General features: G+C 36.4%; 1 protein-coding gene and 1 long non-coding RNA gene across 4 annotated transcripts; one reads left to right on the top strand and one right to left on the bottom strand.

The window, feature by feature from the left end:
• Positions 1-24,599, top strand: LOC143849660 (Xanthine/uracil permease family protein). Of its 3 annotated transcripts, none has more exons than XM_077358772.1 (10): positions 1-963; positions 10,770-10,867; positions 10,957-11,127; positions 14,810-14,880; positions 16,949-17,084; positions 17,301-17,351; positions 17,527-17,814; positions 20,333-20,567; positions 22,464-22,744; positions 24,163-24,599. In XM_077358772.1, exons 1-10 carry the CDS (start codon positions 270-272, stop codon positions 24,382-24,384), a joined length of 2,247 nt encoding a protein of 748 aa, XP_077214887.1. In that variant the 5' UTR covers positions 1-269; the 3' UTR covers positions 24,385-24,599. The 3 variants fall into 3 exon arrangements, with proteins under 3 accessions (XP_077214887.1, XP_077214888.1, XP_077214886.1); XM_077358773.1 differs by having other exon boundaries at positions 14,810-14,910; positions 17,527-17,715; XM_077358771.1 differs by having other exon boundaries at positions 2-963; positions 14,810-14,910.
• On the bottom strand, positions 22,220-26,671 carry LOC143849661 (uncharacterized). The gene is made up of 3 exons (XR_013235756.1): positions 26,100-26,671; positions 25,401-25,492; positions 22,220-22,763 (listed from the first exon to the last, which is right to left on the bottom strand). It is a non-coding gene; the product is annotated as an uncharacterized LOC143849661 (long non-coding RNA).
• Positions 26,672-27,355: the final 684 nt, after the last annotated feature.

Here is a 27,355-nt window from a genome sequence, read left to right as displayed (position 1 = left end):
CACTCACTAGTCACTATGCACAAAGTAAAAAAAATAAAGTGTAACAGATGATGCTCTCTATTTCTCAATCTCCATCAAAATCTTTGTAAGTCAAAATTCTCAATCTTCTGATTACTTTGCTTCTACTCTTCGCTTCCTCAACATGATTTCAATGTCTGGCAGAGGAATTGTCTCCTTCTTATCCATCTTAAGGTAAAACTTGAAACATTCTTCAGCTTGTACAGTTTTTTACTTTGTATTCTGAAAGACCAAATTCACAAAAAGCTTCAATGGAATCTGGGTCGAGCTCAAAAGCTCCAGAAAAATTAGACACCCAAAAGGGTAGGCAAAAACCTGATCCCTGGTCGGATAAGATCGAACCTTTCGTCCCAAACACTGACCACAACCCTAGATTTTTGAAATCTTGGGCTAAGAGGACTGGTTTCAATCCTAATTTGTCTGGAGAAACGGTTAGTAGCATCGGAGAGAGAGACCCAATTGAGAAAAATGGTACTGATGAGTTTGATTTGGATGAGGGTCTTAATCGGCCAGGTGGGTCTTCGCCTAAAATCGAGATTGATCCAGTTTTGGGTGGGAAGGTTAGGCGTGGGAAGAGCGGAATTGAAATTGAGCGTGTTCGTGGTTCGGGGAATGGGGATCGGAGAACTGAAAGTGATGCTGTTTTGGGTTCAGTTGAGGGGCAGAGGGGAGTTGAAAAGGAGGCAAAAAGAGTTGGGATTGAGCCTGCTTTGGGGTTTAAGGATGATAATAGGAGGATTGGGGTGGAGCCTCTTTTGGATACTCAGAATGTTGGATTGAATGGGAATGGGAAGGGAGTTTCGCCGGCTAATCCAAATAAGGACTCTGGCAAGGCTGAAACAGGAGTTGGAATTGAAGCGTTTTCGGAGTCTCAGGAGGTTGAGATTCCGGCATTGCAGAGACCATTAGGAATGAAGTGTGGGTTGACAGAAAATCCGGGTTTCGGTTAGTGCATTAAACCCTTTTCATATCGTTATTCTTTTGGTTTAGTGTGTCCGATGCCTATTATGTTTAAGATAGTTATATAGGTTTATGGTTGTTTCATTAAGAATAGTTATTTGTTTGGTAACTGGTTACCTTGTTTAACCAATTTTGAGGTGTGATGTTACAAGAATTGGAGCTGGAAAGCAAGAGTCTCGAGTATTAAGCTCCTCTTATCTTTTATTTTCTGCTGTGAACAGTTTTTTCGTAACCTCAAGTAGACCAATAGTCTGCTTTCTTATTTTTGTTGTTCTAATTGAACGTTTTATGCTAACTTATGAAAAACGAGTGGTATGTGCTTGCTAGAATCAAAACCTCCCCATCTTAGTTATCGATTCCATTTCATTCGTTGTTTCGTTTTGGTCAGTGGAATGGAATGTTTCAGCGTTTCGTTCTCGGAAAAGACGCTATGACCGGAGAAATATTTTTGAATAGTTAATTTTTTTTAAAAAATCTAAAAAAATAAAAAATTGGTAAAAATTGGAACAACCAGGTCATCCTATGCAATCCAATCCATCAAACATAAAGGTTATAGAGATCCAAATTTCTTAAGATTCTTTTCCAATGAGGGTAAATACGAGGGGGAATCTATTTCAGGGTAAACCATTTCGGTGTAATCTACTTACCATGTATTGGTTTACTTCTGATTTAATTTTCGTCGTTCCATTGTACAAAGTAAATAAGGAGAGTATTTTATTTCTATTGTCCCAAGACCACATATTGTAAAGGGTAAATGTCATAAGAGTATTTTAATCATATTCCATGACCTAAGGGTATTTTGGTCATTTTCACTTGATATAGAGGTATTTCTATCATTTTTCATGATGGTCACGAGTTGGCACAGACCTGGTCGTCACGGGTTCGAGTCACGGAAACAGCCTCCTTGGAAAGCATGGGTAAGGTTGCGTACTGAAGGAAGATTATCCTCTTCCGGCAAGATCGCTATGCGCAGCAGAATAAAAAACGCATAGAACTTTAAAATTTTCTTTTTGATCTTGCAATCGCCCAAGATCCTAGAGTCTAAATTAGTTAATTATATTAATCAAACATAAAGAAATACCTCTTTGAAGAAGAAATCAAACAACCACGCTGCTTGATCTACTCCTCGAACAGTTGCGATCGTTCTGAACGTCGCGAACCCCGCAAGTTGAACCGATGGATTCTTTTTCTTTGCTCGGACTATTGGGGATGTGAATAAATCTTATTCACCTCTTTAAGGTCTGATCTGATCTAATCAATACCTTTGGGTGTAGAGAACAGAGAAATTGATTGGAAGCCTTTCTCTTTGACACTATTTCAATTGGAAGAGAGATAAAGAGAGAGAGATGGAAAACAATTTTTGCAAAGGGAGAAGCAAGGGGAACGAATTTTGGAGTATTCCTAACTTCAAATTTCGTTCAACCCTCTCTCATATATAGAAAATATAGTTTTGGTTTGATAAATCCTTGTTTCTCTCTCCCAATTCCTATCCAATTGAGAAACCAACTTGAATTGAAACTCTTCGAGTGAATAAGACTCTCCCAAACCTCTAAGGCTATATGGGGACACTCAAGATACATGGGAGAATGGGTATGGATGCCTCTCTCCAGCCTTTGTGGCCTTATCTCGTAAGAGTTGGTGTTGGAAACAATGTTCTGAAAATCAGAATCGTATCGTAAATCGTAAGAAGGGTCGAATTGTAAATCGTAAGATTTTTTCAATTTTAAATCATAAATCATAAATCGTAAATCGTAAGATATTATTTATATATAAAAATCTAAAAAAAAATAATAAAAACTAGGAAAAATTATAAATAAGAATAAAAATAGTAATTATCAATTTTCCATTCAAAACTATTAAAATAAATAATATGAAATGCTTGATAACAACTTAATCGATTGTCATAATTAAAATTAATTAACCATTCATTACCAAAATGGCAAAATCCATTCATTCTCCAGACTAACACTAGCAATAAGCATGGTTTCGGTGGAGACCGAGACCGAAACCACCAAAACCCGAAACACTCATTTATTTCAGCCGAAATTCGAAATTTCGGTTTTTCTGAAATTTGACCCAAAAAATCTGTTTTTTTTTTAAATTAATTCAATAATATTGAATAAAATATTAGTTTCCATTTTTGTACCAGATTTCAACCGAAATTTTGAAATTTCAGGATCTGAAACCTGTACCGAAACCGAAATTTTAAACCTTGGCAATAAGTAATAGTAAAATTAATAAACTTTGAACATGCTTTGAACCATCTTTTAAAGTTTCGGTTTCGGACCCTTGATTTTTCGAAATTTCAATCGAAAATAAATGAAAAATGAATATTCAAGAAATTCTAAAATTTCGGCCGAAATTTTGTAACCTTTTTTTTTTAAAATACATTTTCTCAAAATTTCAGACCGAAATTACCGAAATTTGGTAAAGGCCGAAATTCAAAATTTAGGCAAATTTCGGTTTCGGTCTCCACCGAAATCCGAAATTTAAAACCATGCTTTGAACTAACACTAACAATAATAGAAATATTTTTGGACATGCTTTGAAGTTTGAACTAACACTAACAAAGAGTAATACTAAAAATAATAAACTAACCGTAACATAAACAAGAAGCAAGGAAAAACAGGGCCTAAAGGGTATTTATTTTGGGCCCAATCAATAAATTAACAGTAACATGTTTGTTTTGGATTTTCAGAACTGATTGGGAGTGTAAAATTGGGTCCAATAATCAGTTTCAGACTCGTTTTGGATTTTAAGAACTCAAATCAATTCTCAGAATCCAAAACAAACAGGGCCTTAGGAATTTGAGAACCAATTTTGAGTCCAAAACTGATTGTTTTCCCTAAATTTAAGAATCCAAGAATCAGCTTTGGACTCACAATTAATTCTCAGAATCCAAAACAAACAAGGCCTTAGGAATTTCAGAACCGATTTGGAGTCCAGAACTGATTAATTTGGGCCGTCCAATAATCAGTTTTAGACTAAAAAATTGGTTGTCCAAATCCAAAAGGAACAGAGCCTTAAAGGGTCTTTTTACTTTAAAAAAAAAATTATTCTCAAAATCTAAAGCAAACATGACATACACCTAAGTCAGTGTTTGCTTTGGATTTTAAGAATTGTTTGGAGTTAAAAAAAACCTAACTCGCAAGAGGAGATTAGAAAAAAGTTTGCGCCAGTGTGTTGACTAGTGTGTTGACCAGTGCCTGACAAGATGAATAAGTTTTAGAGACCAAATTATGAGATTTTTTATACCGGACTTTTGGGATTTAATAATGTTTGGACATGATAGATTTTATGAATTTTTAAAATTTGAAAAATACCCCACCGTTTGGAAGTTATGAAAGTTTAAATTTTGACCCGACCCTTTGTCTTCGAATTTTGTACTAGAACAGGAGAGTTGACCTTTTTTCCTTTTAGATTTGGGTCTTGAAACTATTTTTAATAAATCCAAATGGGGGTTATCCCATTACTTATATGTAAATCTTAAGGAAATCTTAAGTAAATGGACAATAAAATAGTACAGGAGAGGAGAGGAGAGAGAAGAAGCAAACCCTAAATTGATATTATAACAAAAAACAAAAAACAAAAATAACAAAAACCAAAGGTAAAATGAATCGTACGATTGACATTCACTCCAAAACCGATTCAGTGCAACGATTTGAATCGTTACCTGTACGATTCGATTCAAATCGTACAATTTTAATCGTAATTCGTACGATTTTGATAACATTGGCTGGAAACAAATTGCTTGCTTTGTAGATCCTACAATTTAGCAATTCTTATCCAACAAGGAGTTTGAATGCAACTCAAAGTCTTTGAGCAATTGGGACTCTTTTCCCCCAGCTCTCCAACTGATTTAGGAGTGTTGTGGGCCCCACAAACCTTATCCAAATGTGTGTCCTATCCCAATTCCCAATTTCGTTCTAATTCTGCAACTTTTGCAAAACCGGTTTCAGAATAACTATCCTCATTCGGATTACACATTATTATGCTTATTATTAATCAAATTAATAATACATCATAATGTATAATAATTAATTAATAAATTTAATTAATTAATAACTCACATCCAATGGGAGTTATTTCGGCTCCAATTTGTCTTCGAAAAATTCTCTTACTGTCTCTTGTTACTTACTTAACAAAGACATGTATATATACATATATCAACATATATATATATATATACTTAATATCCACATTAATCTAATGGATCATATCCATCCGTGCAATTACATAAAATGCGGAACCCTAATCTGTTTGGATGTTACAGGGTCATTCGAGTTATGAGTGGGATCGTTGCAGGTATCCGATGGTCGATCCTGCAGTACCCTATGGTGGGCCCCACTGCGATCTCGCTCTGTAGTTAAACCACATTCGCATTAGGTCACTGGCCTCCATCGAGACGTAACCCTAAAGATGACCGTCAGATCATCTTACCCCTAATCACATCATGCATGTGCAAGTCCTTTCTTCAAACTACATCTACTGAGTTGAGTCATACGGGAGGTGGACACCATTTACCCCCTTGGCCCACTCTTGGTATACCATTTTGGTCAAGCGGTGTTCGACCTCCAAATGCATTTGTAAAATCCTTTGAGAACAATTCAATGTTTCATAAAACTTTCCGATAAACATTTTATCAAATCCGTCTGGCCAGGTTATTTAATAGGCTTACCTCTCTAACAAAATTGTAGATGTCAATCCCTAAATGCTAGAGCTATATCCAAGAGGAAACCCTCGAGACCAATAGTGATACTCAACAAGGGATTCTTCACCCTAAGACCTTAGAACGAGCCAACAGACCAATAAGATCCCTCAGGTATAAAGACATGTGAAGGGTCCTGTCCGGAAGAACAACTTTATACTTTCTTGTCCACAAGTTGTTCTTTATTTGATCCGGTTCGGATGCGCGATCCAATAGTCGCACCCACTCTTCTTGCTTAGGCTCCACTACCCAGATGACAGAGATAAGTCACCCCACGACACGTGCATGTAGGCAAAACTGGTGCTAGTTGTATACAGAAAGAGATGTCCAGTCTCCTTTCCCAACTAGGAACTATTAAAGCTTGCATAGAACTGAGATGCCATATCTCCTTGCTCCCTTGGATCTATGAATCCTTTGAGCATAGCAATTCTACAATGCTACCTAAGGACAAACATATGTCAATAAACAAGCACATCACACACATTCATTAATATACCCATTCATGTCATGAAATAAACCTTTATTAATTAATAAACATCATTCTACTGGCTTTTCAGGGCATATACTTTAACACGTACATCTAGCCCTCCCTAGACCCCACAATGGCGGGAGCCTCGTGCACTAGGCCTCCCTTTTTATAGGGGTATTTCTATCATTTTTCATGATGCGAGAGTATTGTTCGAGGAACCCTAGATGCTGATATTGGGGTTGGACTTGTCAATCGATTCATAACCTTTCGAGCTTCTCACCGGCAGTCTGTTCAGAGTTCCAAACGCCCTTCCTCGTCTCTTGGTGCCTAGGTATCCACCATAAGCAAGGAAGGGGATTCTTATTTGTACAAATAGAGATCGGAAAGAACACCAACGGCAAAAGCACTCTGCTGCAATCTTTTTCTGTTCGTGAGGATCCCACCAGAGCGCGGCTGAGGAAGAGTTATGGGAAGTAAAACACAAATATGCCGGGACATTGAGGAATATCCAGAAAGGCATTTCGGTAATCGGTGAGATAAAAAAATATTCGGGTAAAAATACCCGATACGACGTATTTTGATAATTTTTTGTCACAAGGTTATTTTAGTCATTTTTCATGACTCGGGGGTTTTCTAGTTTTTACCCTATATGGGGGTATTTTGATCATTTATGTCACAAGGGTATTTTACTCATTTCCATGACTAAGGGGTATTTTGGTCATTTTCACTTGATATAGGGGTATTTTAGTCCATGATGCAGGGTTATTCTGGTCATTTGTTTGAATGGTAGGGTATTCTGGTCATTTTTACCAGATACGACATTTTGATCATTTTTTATGTCATGGGGGGTATTTTAGTCATTTTTATGACTTAGGAGTTAGGAGTATTCTGGTCATTTTTACCTTATAAAGGGATGACTTGGTTATTTTCCATTGCTTGTTGGGTGAAAATGACCAAAATATCCAAAATGACTAAAATATCCTTATGACAAAAATCCTTATATTGGGTGAAAATGACCAAAATAACTAGACTGACCTTCTATGGGGGTATTTTGATCATTTTTATGTCACAAGGGTATTTGTCATTTCCATGACTCAGGGGTATTTTGGTCATTTTCACCCAATATAAGGATATTTCGTTCATTTTCCATGATGTAGGGTATTCTGGATATAGTGTATTTTGATCATTTTTTTCATGTGAGTATTTTAGTCATTTTCCATGTCTCGGTGGTATTATATTCATCTTTATCTTATATAGGGTATTTTGATCATTTTTGTCATAAGGGTATTTTAGTCATTTTCCTGGATCCAAGGGTATTTTGGTCATTTTCACATGATATCGGGGTCTTTCAATCATTTTCCATGACGCAGAAGTATTATAGTCATTTTACTCGATATGAGAGAAGATTTGTTTGGGTCGAGATTTCGCACAACTTCTGCGACTTCCACTCAACGCTACTCCGAATTACGTAGTTTCTAATTACTACCTCGAGGGTGTGTGCATTTCTCCTCTTTAAGGGTAAATGGATGGCAACACGAAAACAACTTACGAGGAAGGTTGCTTATATTTTGATTATTGGAACACCCTTAAGTTTTGTACAAGGGGTAAATGAATGTTTTACCCCCTATTTACTGTCACTGGAATAGAATCAATGTCAGTTGAAATGCCTGTGTTGACTAGTGCCTGATTAGATGAAAAAAATTTAGAGGGGATTTGCTAGCGTCCATCGCATAAGGTATTTCGCAGATGGGCTGTTGCATCTGACGAGCAGCCACCTCGTGAATGAAGACTTTTCTGCTGAAAAGTGAGCCTCCATGGCTGTTGTCGGATGCACAGACCATCCGCAAAATGCCTTCTGCGATGGATGCTAGCAAATCCCTTTTTAGAGATTACATTATGTGATTTTCTTACCAGACTTTTGGGATTTAAAAAGGTTTGGGCATTATAGAATTTAAGAATTTTTAAAATTAGAAAAATATCCCATCATTTTGAACTTAAGATTCTGAACCAGTCCGAAATGACTGAAAAAGGGTAAATGAACATTTACTTAAATGACTTTGCATGTCAAGAAGAGGCAAGAAGAAGAGAAGAGAAAAAAAGAAGTAAAAACTGTTTTAGCTGACCTGGAACGAAACACCCTGTTTCTTTTGAAACAAACCGAAACACTTGGGGTGAAACGAAATTGTGCCCCCCAAAGTAAAAAAGTGTTTTAGCTGACCTGGAACGAAAACCCTGTTTCGGTTGAAACATACCGAAACTGGGGCGTGGGCGTGGGGGTGGGGGGGTGGCCAGTTCCAGAATTCCAGACGAAACAAAACAAAATTGATAACTAAGCTTCCCATCGTACAAAACAAACAAACAAAAAAAAATTGTGCTAGAGAGATTTGGACACGTGGCTGGAAGACGGTGAATCTGTAGAACACTTATTCATACATTGCAAAGTAGCTAGAGAGATTTGGGGTTACATATTGATGAGGTTTGGCATTTCTTGGGTTTTCCCGTTTACTATTCCCGGGTTGATATTTAGCTGGGAGTTGGTGCCATGGAAAAGAGAATTTGTCTTCTGGCCACATGGTGAGTTATATGGAAGGAGAGAAACTCTAGGGTGTTTAATGGGGAGACTAAATCACCTTATTGGCTTTATATTAAAGTCATTTCTTTAGCTATTTCATGGGCGAAGAGTTTACCGGCATTCCGATTTACCTTGGCTTATAATTTGTGGGAAGGATGGGCATGTGGTGTGTGCTAGCATGGAGATTAAGCTGTGATTTCTGCAAAAGTGGGAGGATCCCACCTTCGGGTTTACTCAAGCTTAACTTTGATACATTGAGCTTGGGGAACCCAGGGCCGGCGGGCATAGGTCTATGTCGTGATTCGGATGGTGCCGTGTTATGGGCCTATTTGGGTCCTATTGGAGTGTGTGATGCTATTGAGGCGGAGAGTTAGAGCGGCATATCACAGGGTATTAGATGCCTCAATAGAGATATTCTTGATAGTATTATTGTGGAAGGATATTCTCAAAATGTGGTTTAGCTGTTCCTCCTTGGAGATTTTCCTCTCTCTTTGATGAAATTTCAGATTTGACTTTGGGGTCTTCCATTGTATTCAATCATGTGAGGAGATCTCTTAATAGTGATGCAGACTCCTTAGCCAGGTCCGGGGTTTATCGGGCAGGTGTCAAGTGGTTTGATTACTTACCTCCTTGATTTATCTCTATATGGTTTTTAGGTGTCAAGTGGTTTGATTACTTATCTCCTTGATTTATCTCTATATGGTTTTTATCTTTTACTCTATATTGTAATTCAGTTGGTCCATCTCGGTCCTTTCCTTTATTAATGATACTTTTTACCATTTCAAAAAAATAAAAATAAAATAAAAAATAAAAATTGTGCTTGTTTCTAGGTATGCGTCTTTGTCTTTTTTTTGGGTTTTGGTGGTTTATATCCAAAAGATGGAACTTTTATGTCGTTTGAGTCATAGTTAGAAAAAAACATATGATGGCAAAAAAAGGACAAGCCATAATGACAGGTAAAAAACATCTTTTGATAGAATAAAACAAAGTCCTAAAAGAACGATTACTGCAAAAAATTGGTGGATGGAAAAAAATTGGATTATAATGGCAGCTTCATTTTAATAGAATGTGATACAAAAACTTGTTTATATGCATCGAAAATTCTTAAATACTTGTCGATACATGTCATCAAATTTGAAAATATAAAATACTAACTCATGATCATTCCTCGTCATATTTTACCAACTAAATTATGCATAAATAATATAAAAAAAATTAGGACATTTTGAGAGTTACAAAAGTACTATGGAAGTATGGAGTGGTCACATGAACTAAATGGTCTCAACATCGGTTTTGTACCTCCTAAAATGAAGAAAAAAACTCATTTTTTAGTGCCAACAAAGCACTTGGAGCTTATTATCATGTATAGAATTAGATTATTTAACCATTTAAAAAAATCGAATTAGATTATTTAGAAGAAACCTCTAATTTGGACAGTGTAAAAATGTTTGTTTTCTACATCCAACACTAGATCTCAATTCAACACATCTTATATTTCACCCAAGACCTTAGGATGAATATAAAAAGACCTTTATTTGTCTCAGCGTCATGAATTTCCTCAGCGAGAAAAGCCTAATTCAAAGGAAAATGTGAAACATAAAGGAAAAAGGAAAAAAGAGAAGAAAACAAATTCTGGGAAAATATACACCAGGCCACCTTGAAGTTTTTTCCATTTTTTTTTTGAAAAATTGAATAATACTAAGTTCTTAAAACTTTTTCATACTTTTGATGTCTTGTAAAGTTTATTGAAAAAAAATGTCAATATTTTTTTATTGAAAAATATCAATAATATGTTTCTGAAAAAATGGAAATAGAACATATATTTTGAAAAAGTAGTGCAAAGTTTTGATAACATATGTTTGAATAAGGAAAGAGAATTTTCCGCTTCTGTGTGAACAAGAAAAAAAAAGGAACTGATTTGCAGAATTTTGCTATTCAAAAAAAAAAAAAACTGATTTGCATAATATTACATAACTCAGTGTTCCTGATTTATTTGTCGGATATGTGTTCCTGACTGTTCTTGTGGGTGTTTCTAACTGCAGTTCCCCTTATTTTTTACGGCATACAACACTATTTATCCCTGGCTGGTTCGCTTATTTTCATCCCTTTAATTATAGTACCTGCTATGGGTGGAACAGATGTAAGTATCTCATTCTATGGTTTCATTTAAGTTAAGAAAATTGCAAAAAATATGAATATTTATCCTTTATTTGTGAATAATGATGACAGGAGGAGACTGCCACTGTCATTTCTACTATGCTATTTGTGTCTGGCATTACAACAATTCTTCACTCCTACTTTGGCACTCGGCTTCCATTAGTTCAAGGAAGCTCATTCGTATATCTAGCTCCTGCTTTAGTCATCATAAATTCCAAAGAGTTACGAAATCTTAATGAAAATGTAAGTCTTTACTTTTAACTAAATAATGGTATTTCAGGTCTCTATCTTACGAAGGATGGTTGCTTAGGTCAGATTAGAAAAGTATTCATTACTCAAACCGGGACCACACTGAAGAAAGATGAACTTCTTGTATCTCATAAGATTGAATTTTTTTTATTCGAAACCCTAGTTGTGAATTTTGTTTCGTTTCATCCGGAGTGAACGAAACGTTTCGTGACAATAGTAAAACTGGTACATAAAGCATGAATGAAATGTACCGGTCAGAAATTTGTTCGACACTGGTCTATTTCATTCCATTTCGTCTGTTTCATCCAAAATTGTATTTTTCTGAAATTAAGGTTATTTCAGTTTTTTTCCTATTTTAACCTTGTTTTTGGCATATTTTATAGTTGTTCTAAGGACATTTTATGTTTTTTAGCCCTTCAAGCATATGAAAGAGTAAAGACTACATTAAATTCTCATGACATCAAGAATTTCCAAAATTACCCCTAAGGAAGCAAGACATCTGCATAGTATTTTTCTTAATTTTTCCGTACTTCTTTTGCTTCAAAAGCGTTCTACACTAAAGTAAGGAGTCTTGGCCTATGTCAAAATACCTATTTGAAACAGGTACCATATTTTCGTTGTATTTTTATTTTTATATATAATATTTATGGTTAGAATTTGGTATGTAAATGGTTAATTTCATTGATGTTTTGCACTAAATATGATATTAATTAAGTCCATCAAGTGCCAATATAATGCCAAAGATGTTTTTTTGAATGATGGAGATTTTATTAAATCAAAAGAGAGGTTGAGATTGTCAATACATGAATACAAAAGAAAAGCATATGTCTCTCCATTAGTCGACATCCTAATGTCGCGAAAAAAGAACTAGAAGAAGCCTTTAGTCTGATCTTGGAGCTCCTCAAAAAAGTCTGCACATCTCCAGGGGTAACTTTTCCTATCCAGGTATCTTATCATGTTAAGAGAGTCATCTTCCACAATTAGGTGACCCAAATTGCCTCTGGCTATATGCTTAATATCTTGAAAGACTGTGCTAACTTCCACCTCATTTGAATCCTTAAACCCAATAGGTCCCGAGAAAGGCCACACAATAAGGCCTGTCTCGTCTTGAGAAGCACGCCAATGCCGGTCGGGCCAAGGTTACCGGTACTCGAGCCATCGAAGTTAAATTTCACCTTGCCTTGCTCCGCTAGGAGAGGGTCTGTCCCTCTGTTCCTTGCTAACACAAATCTCCATTCAATTATGCCATGACTCCAATCATGCCATCCAATTATGCCATAACCCTGAAATTCGGCAAATCACTTGCCCAATAGATGATGAGAGATAGGATCTTCATGAACAAGAATTGAGGACCTTTAACCTTACTTTTAAAAATGCAAAAATTTCTCTCCTTTCATAGGACTCACAGCGTGGCTAGCAAGGTCAATCTCCAGACCTCCCTCCCTCTTAATGGCCATGGCACGAACTCCCAGCCATCAGCTAAATCAGATAATTGGAGCAGAAATACCCAAACAATGCCGAATCTCTTAAGGATATGACTTCAAATTATTCTAGCAGTCCTGCAATGAATAAAGAAACGGTCCACTGTCTCCCCTGCCTCCACACAGAGGGAAATCATCCACAATTAGAACCTTACAGTTTCAAGTTGATCAATCGTTAGGATCTTGTCCTGGAACGTTGCCCATCCGAACGCAGAGACCCTAGGCGGTGCTGGAATGCTTCTTGCTCTATGCAAGTGCGGAGAGGATGACATCGGTGCAATATGACAATAGAATGATTTATCACTAAAATCCCCATATGAGTCCCATATCTAGACCCTCTCGTTTTTGCTTATCTTTTCGATATAGGTCAACTCCAAGGATCCAAAATAAAGCAACTTGGTTCAACTATCTGTTGAAGAACTGGTGCCTAAATTCCACCTTCCACGAGATCTGGCCCTCTACCCACTCCACGCTGTCCTGGATCAGTACATCCTTATTATTAAGCATCCTAAATAGGTCAGTTAAGGATTCCATTAGGAGCACAAGTTGACACCATATATTCTTCTAGGAGATGTCTCTTGATTCAATGTTTTCCCATTGAGAACTCCAGGGTGGAATTTTCTCACCTATTGTTCGTCGATTACACCGATTTTCAACGAGGCCTGAGAGAATAAGGTGCTCAAACTGAAAGCTATATTTCGATGCAATGACGTGGTGGTATGGCAAATATCAAAATTTTGAAAATCTATACTAATGGGTATTCATATGGAAGCCGGCGAGAAAGACAGACTGGCAAACCTTCTTGGATGCTTGATTGAGCAATTTCTATCCATCTATTTGGGCCTCCTCTATGTGAAGATAGACCAAAATAGAAAGTCTGGGACCCTGTCACAGAGAGGATGGAAAAAAGATTATCAGCCTAGAAGCAGAATCTAATTTCCCTAGGGTGCATAATTACTCTAATTAAGGCAGTACTAGACAACATCCCAGTTTACCATTCTTCCTTATTTAGATGTCCAATTCTAGTGATAAAGCGTATTGAGTAAGGGAAAAGAAATTTCTTAGGAGAAACTCTGAGGAGAAGAGAAAGTATCATCATATTAACTGGGAAGAGGTGTGGAGGCCAATCATAGAGGGAGATTTGGACATAAGAAATATACGACTAAAAACTAATGCCTTGCTTGGAAAATTGTTGTGAAAATTTGGAGAGGAAAGGCAACACCTCTGCGCAAAAATGGTTTTCGTAAGCATGGAGCAAGGCTGCGTCAATTGGATGGACGATGATAGGTACAGTGACACAGGTTTAACATTGTGGAGGTGTATTATGAGGCAAACACATAAATTTATGGAAGGTGTTAGAACTTGAGAGTGGAAGGAAATAGGATTAGGCCTAAGATAGGTGTTTTAAGTAGTGAATTGTATTAGATAGGTGTTTTAAGTAGTAAAATGTGTCCTGCTGAATTTAGTTGATGTAATGGTTTCTTATATTTTTCTAACAAATTCTTATTTTTTTTATTTTTAAAATATTTACTATTTAAAAAAAATCTCCAGTCATAGCATTTTTTCCAAAACAATATGCCGAAACGGACGAAACACCAAACCTTTCTACCCCACTAAACAAAACGAAACGAACGCCCAAACGAAATGAAATCGGTAATTATGTCAGAAACATTGAAAGAGAACTTCAAGAAACATTGAAAGAGAACTTCAAGTGATGTCTAAACACAATATCCAATGTGGCCATATATGTGGAAATTAAATCACTCCAAAGTGGTACTTCCAAATTGGAGAGAGGCATAACCCATGCATTATGTATCAGGGAACAATGAGATGAATAAAAAAGGGAATGCTTGTGTGTGTGTATAATTATAATTCTTAAGATCTTAGTCTTCTGTCCTGACCGAGATATTAGATATATTTTAAGATGCCAATGAGTGAATTCTTTTGGTACTATCCAACCAGACTCAATTAAATCGTTTACTCATTCAATGAATGAATTCCTTAGCACTTTATATCCATTATTAAAACAAAATGTGCGAAGACTTTCCCAATTCAAAGTAATGTTGTCTTCATAATTCCCTCCATCTTGTTTCTCCAGATTCTAGTCAAGAGAATGCATGTTCTTAGTTTTAATGGATTATGATACCGTCCATTTTTTCCATCCCTTATAAAGTCAGTGCTTGCTTTTACTGCAGAAATTTAAGCACATAATGAAGGAATTGCAAGGGGCTATTATTGTTGGTTCAGTTTTTCAGAGCATCTTGGGGTACAGTGGTCTTATGTCACTTCTTCTACGGTATTACTAGACTACCTCGTAATTTCACTTTTATAATTCCACTTTACTGTTTTAGTTCCGTTGGTTGATATTTTAACTTTTAATCTTAAATGATAAGTATGCTTGTAATTCTACTGATTGTACAGTTCTGTCGATATTGTAGCAGTGATATAGTTTCCGTCACAGTTTTCTCAAATATCTATTGTCTTGGACCTTTTCTTTTATGTCTCAGTAGCCATTACATTTCACTTATTACTATCTTGTATAATATTTTATGCATCCACTTCAATCAGAAAATGATGAACAACATAATATACATGGAGGTAATAACCATAATATGATGACTAGCAAGCCATTATCTTGTGCATCATTTTCTGATTGAAGTGGTATTTTGATGTTTTTAAAAATAAAAAAGGAGGTGCTATTGTGATGACAAGGCTGATGGAAACTACAACAGAGCTTACTGAATTCTGAAGCAATTAGTACTTATGTAGGGTCATTTTCAAATCATAGTTTCCACCGAGTGTTATGTGGTAAAGTGGATAGCGACTGTAACTGGAAATGATGAGCTAAGTTTAGAATGGTTTCATGCACCACTGATACATTCTTAAAACAGTTCGGTAATGTTTTATAGTGCATTTTAGGATTCTTTAGGGATTTAGTAATGTTTGGACATGGTAGGATTTATGAATTTTTAAAATTGGAAAAATACCCCATCGTTTGGAAGTTAAGATTTTGACTTGACCCATTTTTTTGGAAATTTGTACTAGAACTGGAAAGTTGACTTTTTATCCTTTTAGATTTTGGTCTTGAAACTATTTTTAATAGATCCAAATGGGGGTATTGAAGGGAGGGGAGGATAGCGGAATCTTGGAAACAATTTTATGTATGGGCGGAAGCTTTAGATTGCGTGGGTTGTGAAGCTACTCAATTGGGTTTAACTAGTTTTGGGAATAATGGACTGTTTTGGGATGTTACTGTTACCTAAGCTAAGGACGGCTTTAAGGGTAAGATGGGCTCTTTGGATAGGCTACAATTAAGGAAACTTCGGTGTTGCTATTTATGGCTGGGATATATTGATCGAATGCAAGTTGCATCCCTAGCCTCCACTGACCAAACTCTACTATGCTCTTCACTCATTGACAGGAAAACACCTTCAAGGATCCTCAATAACTTCGACACCTTAGTGGACTCAAAGACTCTTTTAATCAAGACATAGGACACATGCAAGGCATAAACATTAAAAATTTTAAATACCACAATGGTGTCAAAGCACGTGGATGGTGGTCTGAGGCAATACCAATTTCAAGAAGTTTAGCCAGGTTCATCGATTTTTTGCATCATCCACCCTTGTAAGTGGTTCATGGGAGGCAAGATGACTTTGGGCTGCTGACTTCCTTATGGAGGTTGACCGAATGGATGTGAAGTCCTCGGCGGGGTTGTCTCCAACGCGGTAAGAAGTGCAAGTGATTGGAGAGAACGCAGATAAATCACCATGCAAACAATATATTATCATCTCTATATTTGTTATGAATTTCCTCCATATCTATGCTGATTATGTAGCCATCAACCGGATAAAGAAGTGTCCATGCCTAGTGACATGATATAGGAGACTCACATATCATAATAAGATGAAACGTAATGATCTTGGATGTTAATACACAATTTGATTAAGAGAGGTCATTGTTTGAAAAGCATAAACCTTATTTCTACTCTGCCAAGTTTCTTGATTAAGGTTCTGAACTTGACAAAATTATGTAAATTTGTTAGGAACCAAAAGAAATTAATTAAGCTTCGGGTTTATTGGAACTAGGTCTTACAAGGTCTACATCTTTGGAAGATGTTACATTCTATATGAAAAAGGAAGAAAGAAAAAAGACACGACAGTCTTCAAGTTGACTGTGATTACAAACAAAATGAGACAATGAAAGCTTAACTCTTCTTTCCCCTTTTCATTGACGTGTCAGTGGTGTTTGAGTGCATTTTATTATTCATCTTTTACTTTCAGAGGATTACCATGAGTTTCATTTCGTATTTCTGAACTGTGTTCCACTTCCAGGTTGATAAACCCTGTGGTAGTTGCACCAACTGTTGCTGCAGTGAGTTTGGCTTTTTTCAGCTATGGCTTTCCTCAAGCTGGTAGTTGTGTAGAAATCAGCATTCCCCAGATTTTGTTGGTGCTTCTTTTCGCTCTGGTAAACAACTTCCCACTCAAAGCTCACTAACTGAATCAAACTTTATATTTAGTACTTCTAACTTTTTTGTCCTCCTAAGGAAACTGTTATTATTTGATGTTTTAATGCCCGCCTTTTCTGATATGTATCTGTTGTTTTGCTTCCCAATGCATTTGAATAATTTTAAATTAACTGGATTATGAAACCACTTTTCATGGCATTCTACCCTGATTGCAGTACTTACGAGGAATTTCCATAAATGGGCACCACATATTCCAAGTTTATGCGGTAATTTTCACACTTTCTTCCTTTTGTTAGATAGCTGGATAATTTGATGGTGTCCACATTCATTTGACACACAGATTCCATGTTTGGATACATAGTATTTTTCTCATCGCCATTTAAAATTTATGATCACTCCCATTTAACACACATTTGAAAAATTGCCCCCTTTCTCTCTCAGGTTCCTCTTAGTGTTGCAATCATATGGGCATACGCTTTCTTTTTGACAAAAGGTGGGGCTTACAACTATAAAGGCTGCAGCTCAGACATACCTAGCTCAAACATCTTAATAGATGCATGCAGAAGACATGCATTTACGATGAAACATTGTCGAACTGATGCGTCCAGTGCATGGAGGACTGCTGCTTGGGTTAGAATTCCTTACCCTTTGATGTGGGGCATCCCCACGTTCCATCTCCGGACATCTTTCATTATGATCATTGTATCAATTGTTGCATCGGTGGAATCGGTAAGTAAATTCAGGACTTTCAACTGTTGTATTTTTTGCTTACTGAATGAGTTATCTATTATTATTAGGGAAATAATATCATGTATCTATTTGAGTTGATACAAATGACTATACGCTTACTTTTGCAAACGGGCTTACATATAAAAGAAAGGAATCTGCACTTGAAATTATGTCCGCCACCTATTTTGAGATTTTTTTTTTTAATTATGGCACTTTTTTTTGGAATTTTTTTTTAATGGTAAAAATTTATTTAGAAAAAAGCAAGGACCAAGACGGTCCAAACAGGACAGAAAGAACTAAAATAAGGAGTACAATGTAGAGCCCCCAGGACAAAGTTAGGAGGAAGGAAATTAAATATTCCACTCCCCCCCTCTCAATGCCCTCCCTGGCTAATCGCCTAACATGATGATAGGAGATATTGGTGTCACCAACATGATCTTGAATTTCATCAAAGAATGGTGAAAATCTCCACGGAAAAGGGTGGGAACCTTTGAGCTGTCATACCAAGCATCTCACTCATACCAGAATTGGATACAAAGAATCTCACTCATACCAGAACTGGATACAAAGAATCGATAAACATCTAGATGGCTGGATATACTTTTCTGTTGATCAAAGGGAAGCTAGTGGGATTGCGGATAGTCTATGTTGTTGGAGGGTTCTTAGATGCCTGGTAGTCCATACTGTCACCTCTTTTGTGATTTTTTTTCATTTTCATCAATGAAATTTCTCCCTACTATTCAATGACAAATGTAAATGAACTTATGTTGCTTTCTGCTGAGTTTTTCTTTTTTCTCATCAAGTCTGTGTCTTGAAAATAAATTACATGTGCTACCTAACTGTTCCTTTGTTAACATAGAAGCAGTTAATAGAACAATTTAAAAGGATAGAAATGCTTAAGGTCTCCAGAAAGAGTTTCTTATTAGGCCAACCCAATGAACAGACTTCTATTCTGTGAAACCTTAACTATGATTCATTGAAATGACATGAACTTCACTATTAGATGTTCTTGTAATAGCAATAGAGGGAGAAAATGGGATTATAGATGAAATTCATTTAGCATCACTATCTTTACTTTGCAAAAATCTATCTGCTAATAAATCCAATAAGGATCCATCTAACCCAAGTATCTGAAAAAGGAAACATTCTAACTTAATATAGTGTAAACAATCTGCGTCAGTCTTTCCAATTTTTATCATAACTTTTGAATATTATTATTGGAGATTTGCACTATACCTAGAGTGTCAGTGTCACATCTACACTGACACTCTTTTATTTTTGATTAATTCACTTTAAAATTTTTTAGCAATATTCTTTAGAACAAGAATATATATAAAAAAAATTCTCTAATGTAATATCTTGCACTCAAGAATGGCTAGGTATGAAGTTTCCTGACCTGTTTTGTATGTGGGGCAATGTCAGCCTCCTTTGTAATTCCTTGTCCTTTTATGTTTGTTCTTAAGACTGATTTCTACCATTTTGAAAAACAAAAATGATTAGGAATTTAAGATAAGAGGGACAACAGAGACAAGCTTTATGACAATGGATATGTGACTGAAGAAATGCCTCCCACTAAGGTTTTCCCAAACTGGAGACCTGATTCAAATTTAATTTATCGCTCAAATGGAAAAAGTTGTGATCGGATCCCGGCACTTGTCTCCAAGATATGGAAAAACTCTTGGCATGCAATTTTCAATCCTGATGACACCCCTGAACACTCAAGTACCTAATGTGTGCCTACAATAGAGCATTAGAAATCACATAGAACTCAAAAGTCAAAACTAGAAATTTGAGCAATAAAACAATTTCTATTCTTTACCACTAAAACCAACTCCAACAACAGTAGAGTAATACTAAAACATGGAGGTGAGTCTTATACATCCAAAGTATATACATAGATGTGAGCCACATGCATCGAAAGATCCAGCTTGCATGTGTGAGATGGGCCCCACGCATTTGAAATGTGTCGTGCATCCTTACATGCATTGTGGTTACACAGAAGCTTATTCATCTGTAGGTGCACACAGTTTGTGGTGCTTAGTAACCAATTAAAACCGTATCTTAACTGAGGAGTAGAACAGTCTATTCCATATTGTAAGCAAGCTGACACTAGGCTTTGTTTTGAAAACTCAATATTAATGATCTCCTACAATCAACGGTATTTGAAATAACACTACCACTGACTTGGATTGTTTTTTCTTTATTCTTGTTTTATACAAATTTCTGATTTGAACTTTAAGTAGGAAGTCTTTAGATGGTGAAGAAATACTGCTAAGTTGCTTAATATTTCTGTTTTGTATCCAGACAGAAATTGACTTTTCTGTAAGTGGGGACGCATGGTGAAATTCAATATCTAATACTTAGTGTTAACATTATGTGTGGCAGGTTTAAGACATGTAAAATACATCTTTGCATTTTATAATGAGTTCAAGTAGCCATTTCTCTTGAAATAAACATATGCATATGGATCAAAATCAAGTCAAGTCTAATCCCAATGTACTTGATGTCACTCATCCAGGTTGGGTCATATCACACTGCATCTGTACTAGTTAATTTAAGGCCTCCAACACCTGGAGTTGTTAGCAGAGGAATAGGCTTAGAAGGATTTTCCAGTGTACTAGCTGGACTTTGGGGCACAGGCACTGGTTCAACAACTTTGATTGAAAGTGTGCACACGATTGATATGACAAAGATGGCAAGCCGAAGGGCCGTGGAAATTGGAGCAGTCTTTCTGATCTTCTTCTCATTTTTCGGTAAGGATTTGCATGTATGTATGCATCTATGCACCATGTTTGTATGCTTGTGTTTTCCCATCTGTTTCTACATGTCTCTATGTCTCACTATTTATGTGCTGTATTGCATGGATTCTTTGCCCCCTGTGCCGAATCCATGACGACAAGTTTCAAAACACAAATCAGAAATGGATTCAAGTGGGGTACACCTGGGTTCTTGTCGTAGCCGTGGGCCTATTTTTTTAGGCGAAGCCGACACGTTGTTGTCTCTTTTAAAATGCGAATCCTATTTATTATTTCCTTGGAATAGGTTTTCTTCTTAACTTTTTTTTATAAAAGTACAACCCGTTCACTCTAAATAAAAGCCTTAGTACCTCGCCCTCCACCCTAAAATTTTGCCCCCCTCCCCCCTTTCTTCGACTCTCTTAATAAAAATTCTAATGTCGGGATTGAGCCTCTAGCTCATTGGTCAAGGCTGTTTTCTTCAACATAAAGGTCGGAGGTTCAATCGCGGCCTTCATACAAAATATAAAAAAACCTAACATTTTTTTTATGGGTAGGAAAACCCTAACGTCTCGACTCTCTACCCTCAAAATTTTCATGAATATATATATATATATATGAGGAAAATGATTGTGAGCTTGAAGCTCATATAGCTTATATGAGCTTGAGGCCCCAAACACATGGGTCCCACATTTTTTGTGATGATCCAAACCATTCATTTGCAAGGCCCCGTCATAGATAGGGTGTGTGCCAAAAATCAGATTCATTGGATAATCCTAACCCTTCCAAAAGCGGAGGGAAAAAATGGGCAGATTTGTGGCAAACGGTGTCTGTCCATTTTGCCCTCCACATTTGGATGGGTTAGGATAATCCTATGAAGCTGATTTTTTGTACACATCCTATCTATGTAAGAGCCTTTCAAATGAATGCTTTGGATCATCCTAACAGTGTGGGCCCACATGTGTTTGGGCCCTCAAGCTCATATAAGCTATATGAGCTTCAAGCTCACAATCATTTTCCTCTGTATATATATATATATATATATATATATATATAAGAAAACGGTTCCTACACATATGTGTAGAGAGTTCTCTACACACTAGCTTAAAATACAGTGGGGGCCCACATTGTTTGGGTGATCCAAGCCATCCATTTTAAAGGCCCTCACATAGATAGGGTGTCTACAAAAAATCAGATCCATAGGATCATCCCAACCCTACGATTTGTGGAGGTAAAATGGATGTCTTTAAACCTTCACAGATTAGTCCATTTTTTGCCTCCACAGTTCGAATGGTTAGGATGATCCTATGGATCTGATTTTTTGTGGACACCCTATCTATGTGAGGGCCTTAAAAATGAATGGTTTGGATCACCCAAATAATGTGGCCCCCACTGTATTTTAAGCTAGTGTGTAGATAACTTATCTACACATGTGTAGGAACCGTTTTCTCTCTCTCTCTCTCTCTCTCTCTCTCTCTCTCTCTCTCTCTCTCTCTCTATATATATATATATATATATATATATATATATATAATTGTTATGGTAAATTTTTAATTTATTTTATTTTATTTAATAAAAATCACCGAATCCATGAATCATACTTTTTGGGGTTTGCCAAATCTGGCATCTGGAATCCATCCGACATGCGAATCCGAATCCATGCAACAAAGTTTATTTGTGTCCATTAATATTACCAGAAATAGTTAATATTAATGTCCCACCATACTTCATCCAAGAAAAAAATTAATATGCCATACCAATTTGTTCCTCTTCTCCCTTTGCTCACTTTCTTTTCTTTTGGTTTAAAATGGGATGTCTCTATATTTCTACGCATCCACGACAAATTCACTCATCTCATGTCATATACGTCTGATGTCTTGCATTGATCTGATTTCTTGCAATTTTCTTTGGCAGGAAAAGTCGGAGCCCTTCTTGCTTCGATCCCACAGGCTTTGGCTGCTTCTGTTCTGTGCTTTGTGTGGGGTCTGATTGTGGCACTTGGACTATCCACTTTGCAGTATGGCCAAACTGCAAGTTCCAGAAACGTAATTATTGTTGGGTTTTCATTATTCATCTCATTATCTATCCCTGCATATTTTCAACAGTATCAACCCAATACGATATTGGTACTGCCAAGTTATTTTGTTCCGTATGCAGCGGCATCAAGCGGGCCAGTTCACAGCGGCAGCCAAGCAGTAAGCACAACATATCCACCTATAGATTAATCATAAATAAGCATAAGTTCAGGCATAAACACAAGGTTTTAAGTTTCAGTTGAAAATTTTGGTGGAAATTCTGTCCAAGGTTTAAAATTTCGGTTTCAGTACCGGTTTCGGATCTTGAAATTTCGAAATTTTGGTCGAAATCTGGTACAAAAATGGAAACTAATATTTTATTCAATATTAAATTTCAACCAAAATTACCGAAATTTAGGTAATTTCGGTGAAATATTAAATTAATTAAAAAAAAAAACAGATTTTTTGGGTCAAATTTCAGAAAAACTGAAATTTCGACCGAAATTCCGAAATTTCGGCCGAAATAAATGACCGTTTCAGGTTTGGTGGTTTCGGTGTCGGTCTCCACCGAAATCCGAAATTCGGTCGAAATTTAAAACCATGGTTAAATCACGGGAACATATAGAAACATATGCGAATGATAGGATTTTAAAATGAAACTTCAAGAAATGCTAGAATAAGTACAAATACACACTTAGAATCTGTAATGGTTTAATGTCACACACCTGGACATACGCTGGTTCGCTTATTTGATAGTTCTGTACATACTACATTTTACATGCAATTCATATAAATATTGATACATACTAGACAACTATATTTCACATGTAATTCATTTAAATATAATTATGTAATACATATTGATATAATATAGCACTAATACACTTACGGTTTTACCATTCAAAAAAAAAATGCTTACGGTTTTGGTTTCGGTATATGCTTCAGTTTCGGTAGCGTTAAAAATAGAAATATTTTGGTCTTTCATGTCAGTTTCGGTAGAAATTTAAAACCATGAACACATACAAAGAGTGACACTCGTATATACTTGAGCAGTGTTCCAATTTAACAGATAGTTGGTAGATTCAGCCACCGTAAAAACCCAACGTCTTTAGTGGTGCAACTCAGGTCAATTTTTTGGGAAATCAGGTTGAGCTTTTACCATAAAATCGGGTCGGGATTGGATTGATTCAAATTCATTTTTTAACAAAAGCTCAACCCGACCCAAGTTGCATCCCTGAACAAATTGACACATCAACTTAAATATAATAAAATATTTAGAAATCTACTATGATATGTAATCTGCATAGATGATGATGTAGGAAAATATATCTAGATATGTAAAATATTTAAAATATGCACAGGAAAATAAGAACATGGGGAGTACAGTGAGGCGAGACTGATAAATTAAAACAATATCTCAATCTATAATATGTAAAGAATGCTGTGTTAAAAAAAGTCAATGTATGTAGAAATATTTAAAATACTTACAGGGTTAAGTTGAGCTTCATTTACCTAATAGTTATGATGATTGGGAATTGATTTTATTGTCTTTTTTTTTTTTTCTAGAAATACTTATTTGATTCCTTTTTTTTGGCTAGCTCGATTATGCAATAAATGCTCTTTTGTCACTGAACATGGTTGTGGCGCTCCTTGTGGCATTTATATTGGACAACACGGTCCCTGGTAGCAAGCAGGAACGTGGAGTGTATATATGGTCGGCCGCCGATAATTTAGAAGATGACCCATCTTCTCTCTCACATTATTCCTTGCCGAAGAAAGTTGGGCGCTTCTTCGGGTGGGCGAAATGCGTTGGTTCTTGAGAATAGCAAGTGGAAATTTTGTAGAATTGTGACCACAGGTGAAATGGATTCATCTATGGATAGATGGAGTCCTTACTGTTGTGAGAAAATATTAGAGCAAAGTAAAATTTGTTTATTCAATGTTCATTTACTTGTAATTCCATGTTGTGAGAAAATATTCAATGTCCTTACTGTTGTGAGAAAATATTAGAGCAAAGTAAAATTTGTTTATTCAATGTTCATTTACTTATAATTCCATGTTGTTAATAGTCTAGATAAACAAAGCCATGTGAGCTGCTTTTATGTTCAATGACAAGGCATACCTTTCTCAAACTCTTTCCAACTTGGTAAATTCATTTTGGTTTTTAGATCAGAATCTAACTGGGATGTAGAAAATCCTGAAAATTTTGTTAGGCCAAGGATCTATGAAGAATGTTGTTCTCAATGCTGGGAATATATGTGGCGCCAAATACATGTTTGGAACTGTTAACAGCATGGCCCATCTATGCAAGGTTGCAAAATCAATAAGTCTTGGCTGAGTAATGGGGAACCTCGCTGCATGGGCTACTTATTGGATCCATATCACCCAACCACATTTATAACGGCACTGAAAATACAAAAATTAAAGGAGGGATTTGCTAGCATCCATCGCATAAGGCATTTCACGGATGATCTGTCGCATGTGAGAGCAGCCACACAGGCTCACTTTTAAGCAGATTTTGTCTGCATTCATGAGGCAACAGACCATTCGTGAAATTTGATGGTCGCTAGCAAATTCCAGTAAAGGAATGATAAATGTGGTTGGGTAACATGGATACAATGGGGTCAATGGGGTGTCCTTGGCTGGGGCTTGGTTTTTAAGCATCTCTCTCTCTCTCTCTCTCTCTCTCTCTCTCATGTATAGTGGACCATGTGTACATGTTGTTTGTTGGGCCAAGTACTAGTTACCTTCGATGGAAAATCTCACCCAAGGTTCAATTACCATAAAAGCCGAGGTTCAATTACCACAAAAGCAAGAGTAAGAGTCAGCATCTCACCCAAACAAAAATCAGAAGATACTAAAGCAGCTTGGATGGAAAATCTACGCTCTTGCTTTTCTCAAATCCACGCAGGAATCAAGCCTCCGGATCTGTACATGTAAAGCACGGGTGAGCTGACGCCCAATGAGATGATAAGATTCTACTATAGCAGCGTTTAAGCATGCAGAAAAAATAGTTTCAAAGGATTATAAACAGGGAATCCACGAAGGATCAGTAAACCGGGGTATACGCAATCAAAATTCTTTCACAAGCTTCATAAAGTAACAGAGTCCAGAACTGAGCGAAAGCAGTAACAAATCGAGACAGTACTGAAGCATAGCGAATTAGAACATAACCAAATATCAGATATCAGAATAGATACAAGAAATCAGAAGTCAATACACATTAAGGTCATAGATGTGCTTCTAACCAAATATCAGATATCAGAATAGATACAAGAAATCAGAAGTCAATACACATTAACGTCATAGATGTGCTTCTTGAAGTAGCATCGTAGGATAGGCTATGCACATATAGATTACTAGTAAGAAACCCCTGTGCAAAGAGCTACCTCAAATGGACTAAATTAATAAGAAAAGAATATACTGAAGAAGAGAACTTAAATGGCTTTATGCAAAAGACCATAGCAAATCCCTAGAAAAATAATAAGAATATTTAATGCGCTATTAGGAAGATATTTGATGAGGATTAATTTACCTAGCCTCGATCGACTTTTCTGCTCAAATCTGGTAATCAGATGGGTTAGATTAATTCTCATGGCAAGCAAAATAATATGATGCATTCATTATTCAGACTAGACCCAAGTGTACCCGGTAACCACTGCCGATCTGCCAAGGTATTTCATCAAACACCCGCTTTGTGTCGTGTCGATGGAGATTTTCGTGTTGGGTTGTACTTGGATAGCCTTGAGAATGAGATTTTTTCTGGGTAAAAACTGATCATTGTATTCCAATGATCGGTTGAGGCATTTCATCGAGCACCCTCATTGAGTCAGTAAGTAGGCCACACCGGTTAAAGAAGTTAGAGGTCTTGTGATTTCCTTATTGGGTTGCTTGGATAGAAACATAGCGTTGAGAAAAAAATTCTTTTCTGCATCAGAAGAAGAGAGATCTTCCTTTTCCTCTTATTCCTCTCCTCTCTTACTCGGAAGTTGTTGGGGAAGATGGGAATTTGAAAGGATGAAAATTGTAGGAAGTGTAAAATGTTAGGAAGTTAAGGACGTATCCCACTAAATCCCACAATTAACGGTGAGTAATTAGTTGTGTAAAACGAAATTAGTAGTGGCTTGAGTTTGTAGGGCAAAAATATTTCCAAGAAATTGTTTTCTAAATAAATACCGCAATTAACTGTAAGTCAGATTAGTGGGGGCTAGTGGGGCAAATCAACATTAGTAGTGACCCATAAATACCGCAATTAACTGCAAGATAATTATTTATTGCAGGCTGCATTGGGCCTTCAAATAGGAGTTTTTAATGGAGTTTGAATGCCAAATGGGCGGGCTCTGGATTTGGAATTTACATTTATTTGCTTAATTAATTGTGATCTTGGGGCCACACAAAGTTAGAAAAAAAATCATTAGCATATTGCAATCTAGGAGATCCGAATTTTGATTGATATCTAGAAGGGATTTATGTAGGGCATTACAACGACCGAGTTAGTAGGGCATCTTCGTTATTTGTGACAACGGATTTATAGCTGCAAATTCGATTTTGAATTTGAAATTTGATTTCGTGCGTAATTGGCACTTGGCAACCAAATTAAGTGCGGCAAACCAAAATTAACGTGGCAAACACGATTTTGTAGGAAGAAAAACTTTTCTTGGAAAAAAGACGAATGACAACGGAAAGAAACATGCTTAGTATAGATTATAGATTGATAGATAGATAGATGTGACATGGAGATATGGCATTTCAATTCTTTTCAAACCTAGAATGTTCATGAGATAGATAGAT

This window comes from Tasmannia lanceolata, unplaced genomic scaffold, assembly GCF_043159265.1.
Source record: "Tasmannia lanceolata isolate RefF3 unplaced genomic scaffold, GAP_Taslan_0.1 ptg000018l, whole genome shotgun sequence".
NCBI lineage: Eukaryota > Viridiplantae > Streptophyta > Magnoliopsida > Canellales > Winteraceae > Tasmannia > Tasmannia lanceolata.
The sequence above is the reverse complement of the archived record's forward strand: the minus strand, read 5'-3'. Positions and strand labels throughout refer to the sequence as shown.

Excerpts from the sequence above, each read along its gene's own strand:
- LOC143849660 (XM_077358771.1), top strand. The coding sequence starts at position 270 with ATGGAATCTGGGTCGAGCTCAAAAGCTCCAGAAAAATTAGACACCCAA. Across the intron at positions 10,868-10,956 it reads CTGCTATGGGTGGAACAGAT|GAGGAGACTGCCACTGTCAT; the intron begins GTAAGTATCTCA and ends TAATGATGACAG. Across the intron at positions 11,128-14,809 it reads TACGAAATCTTAATGAAAAT|AAATTTAAGCACATAATGAA; the intron begins GTAAGTCTTTAC and ends CTTTTACTGCAG.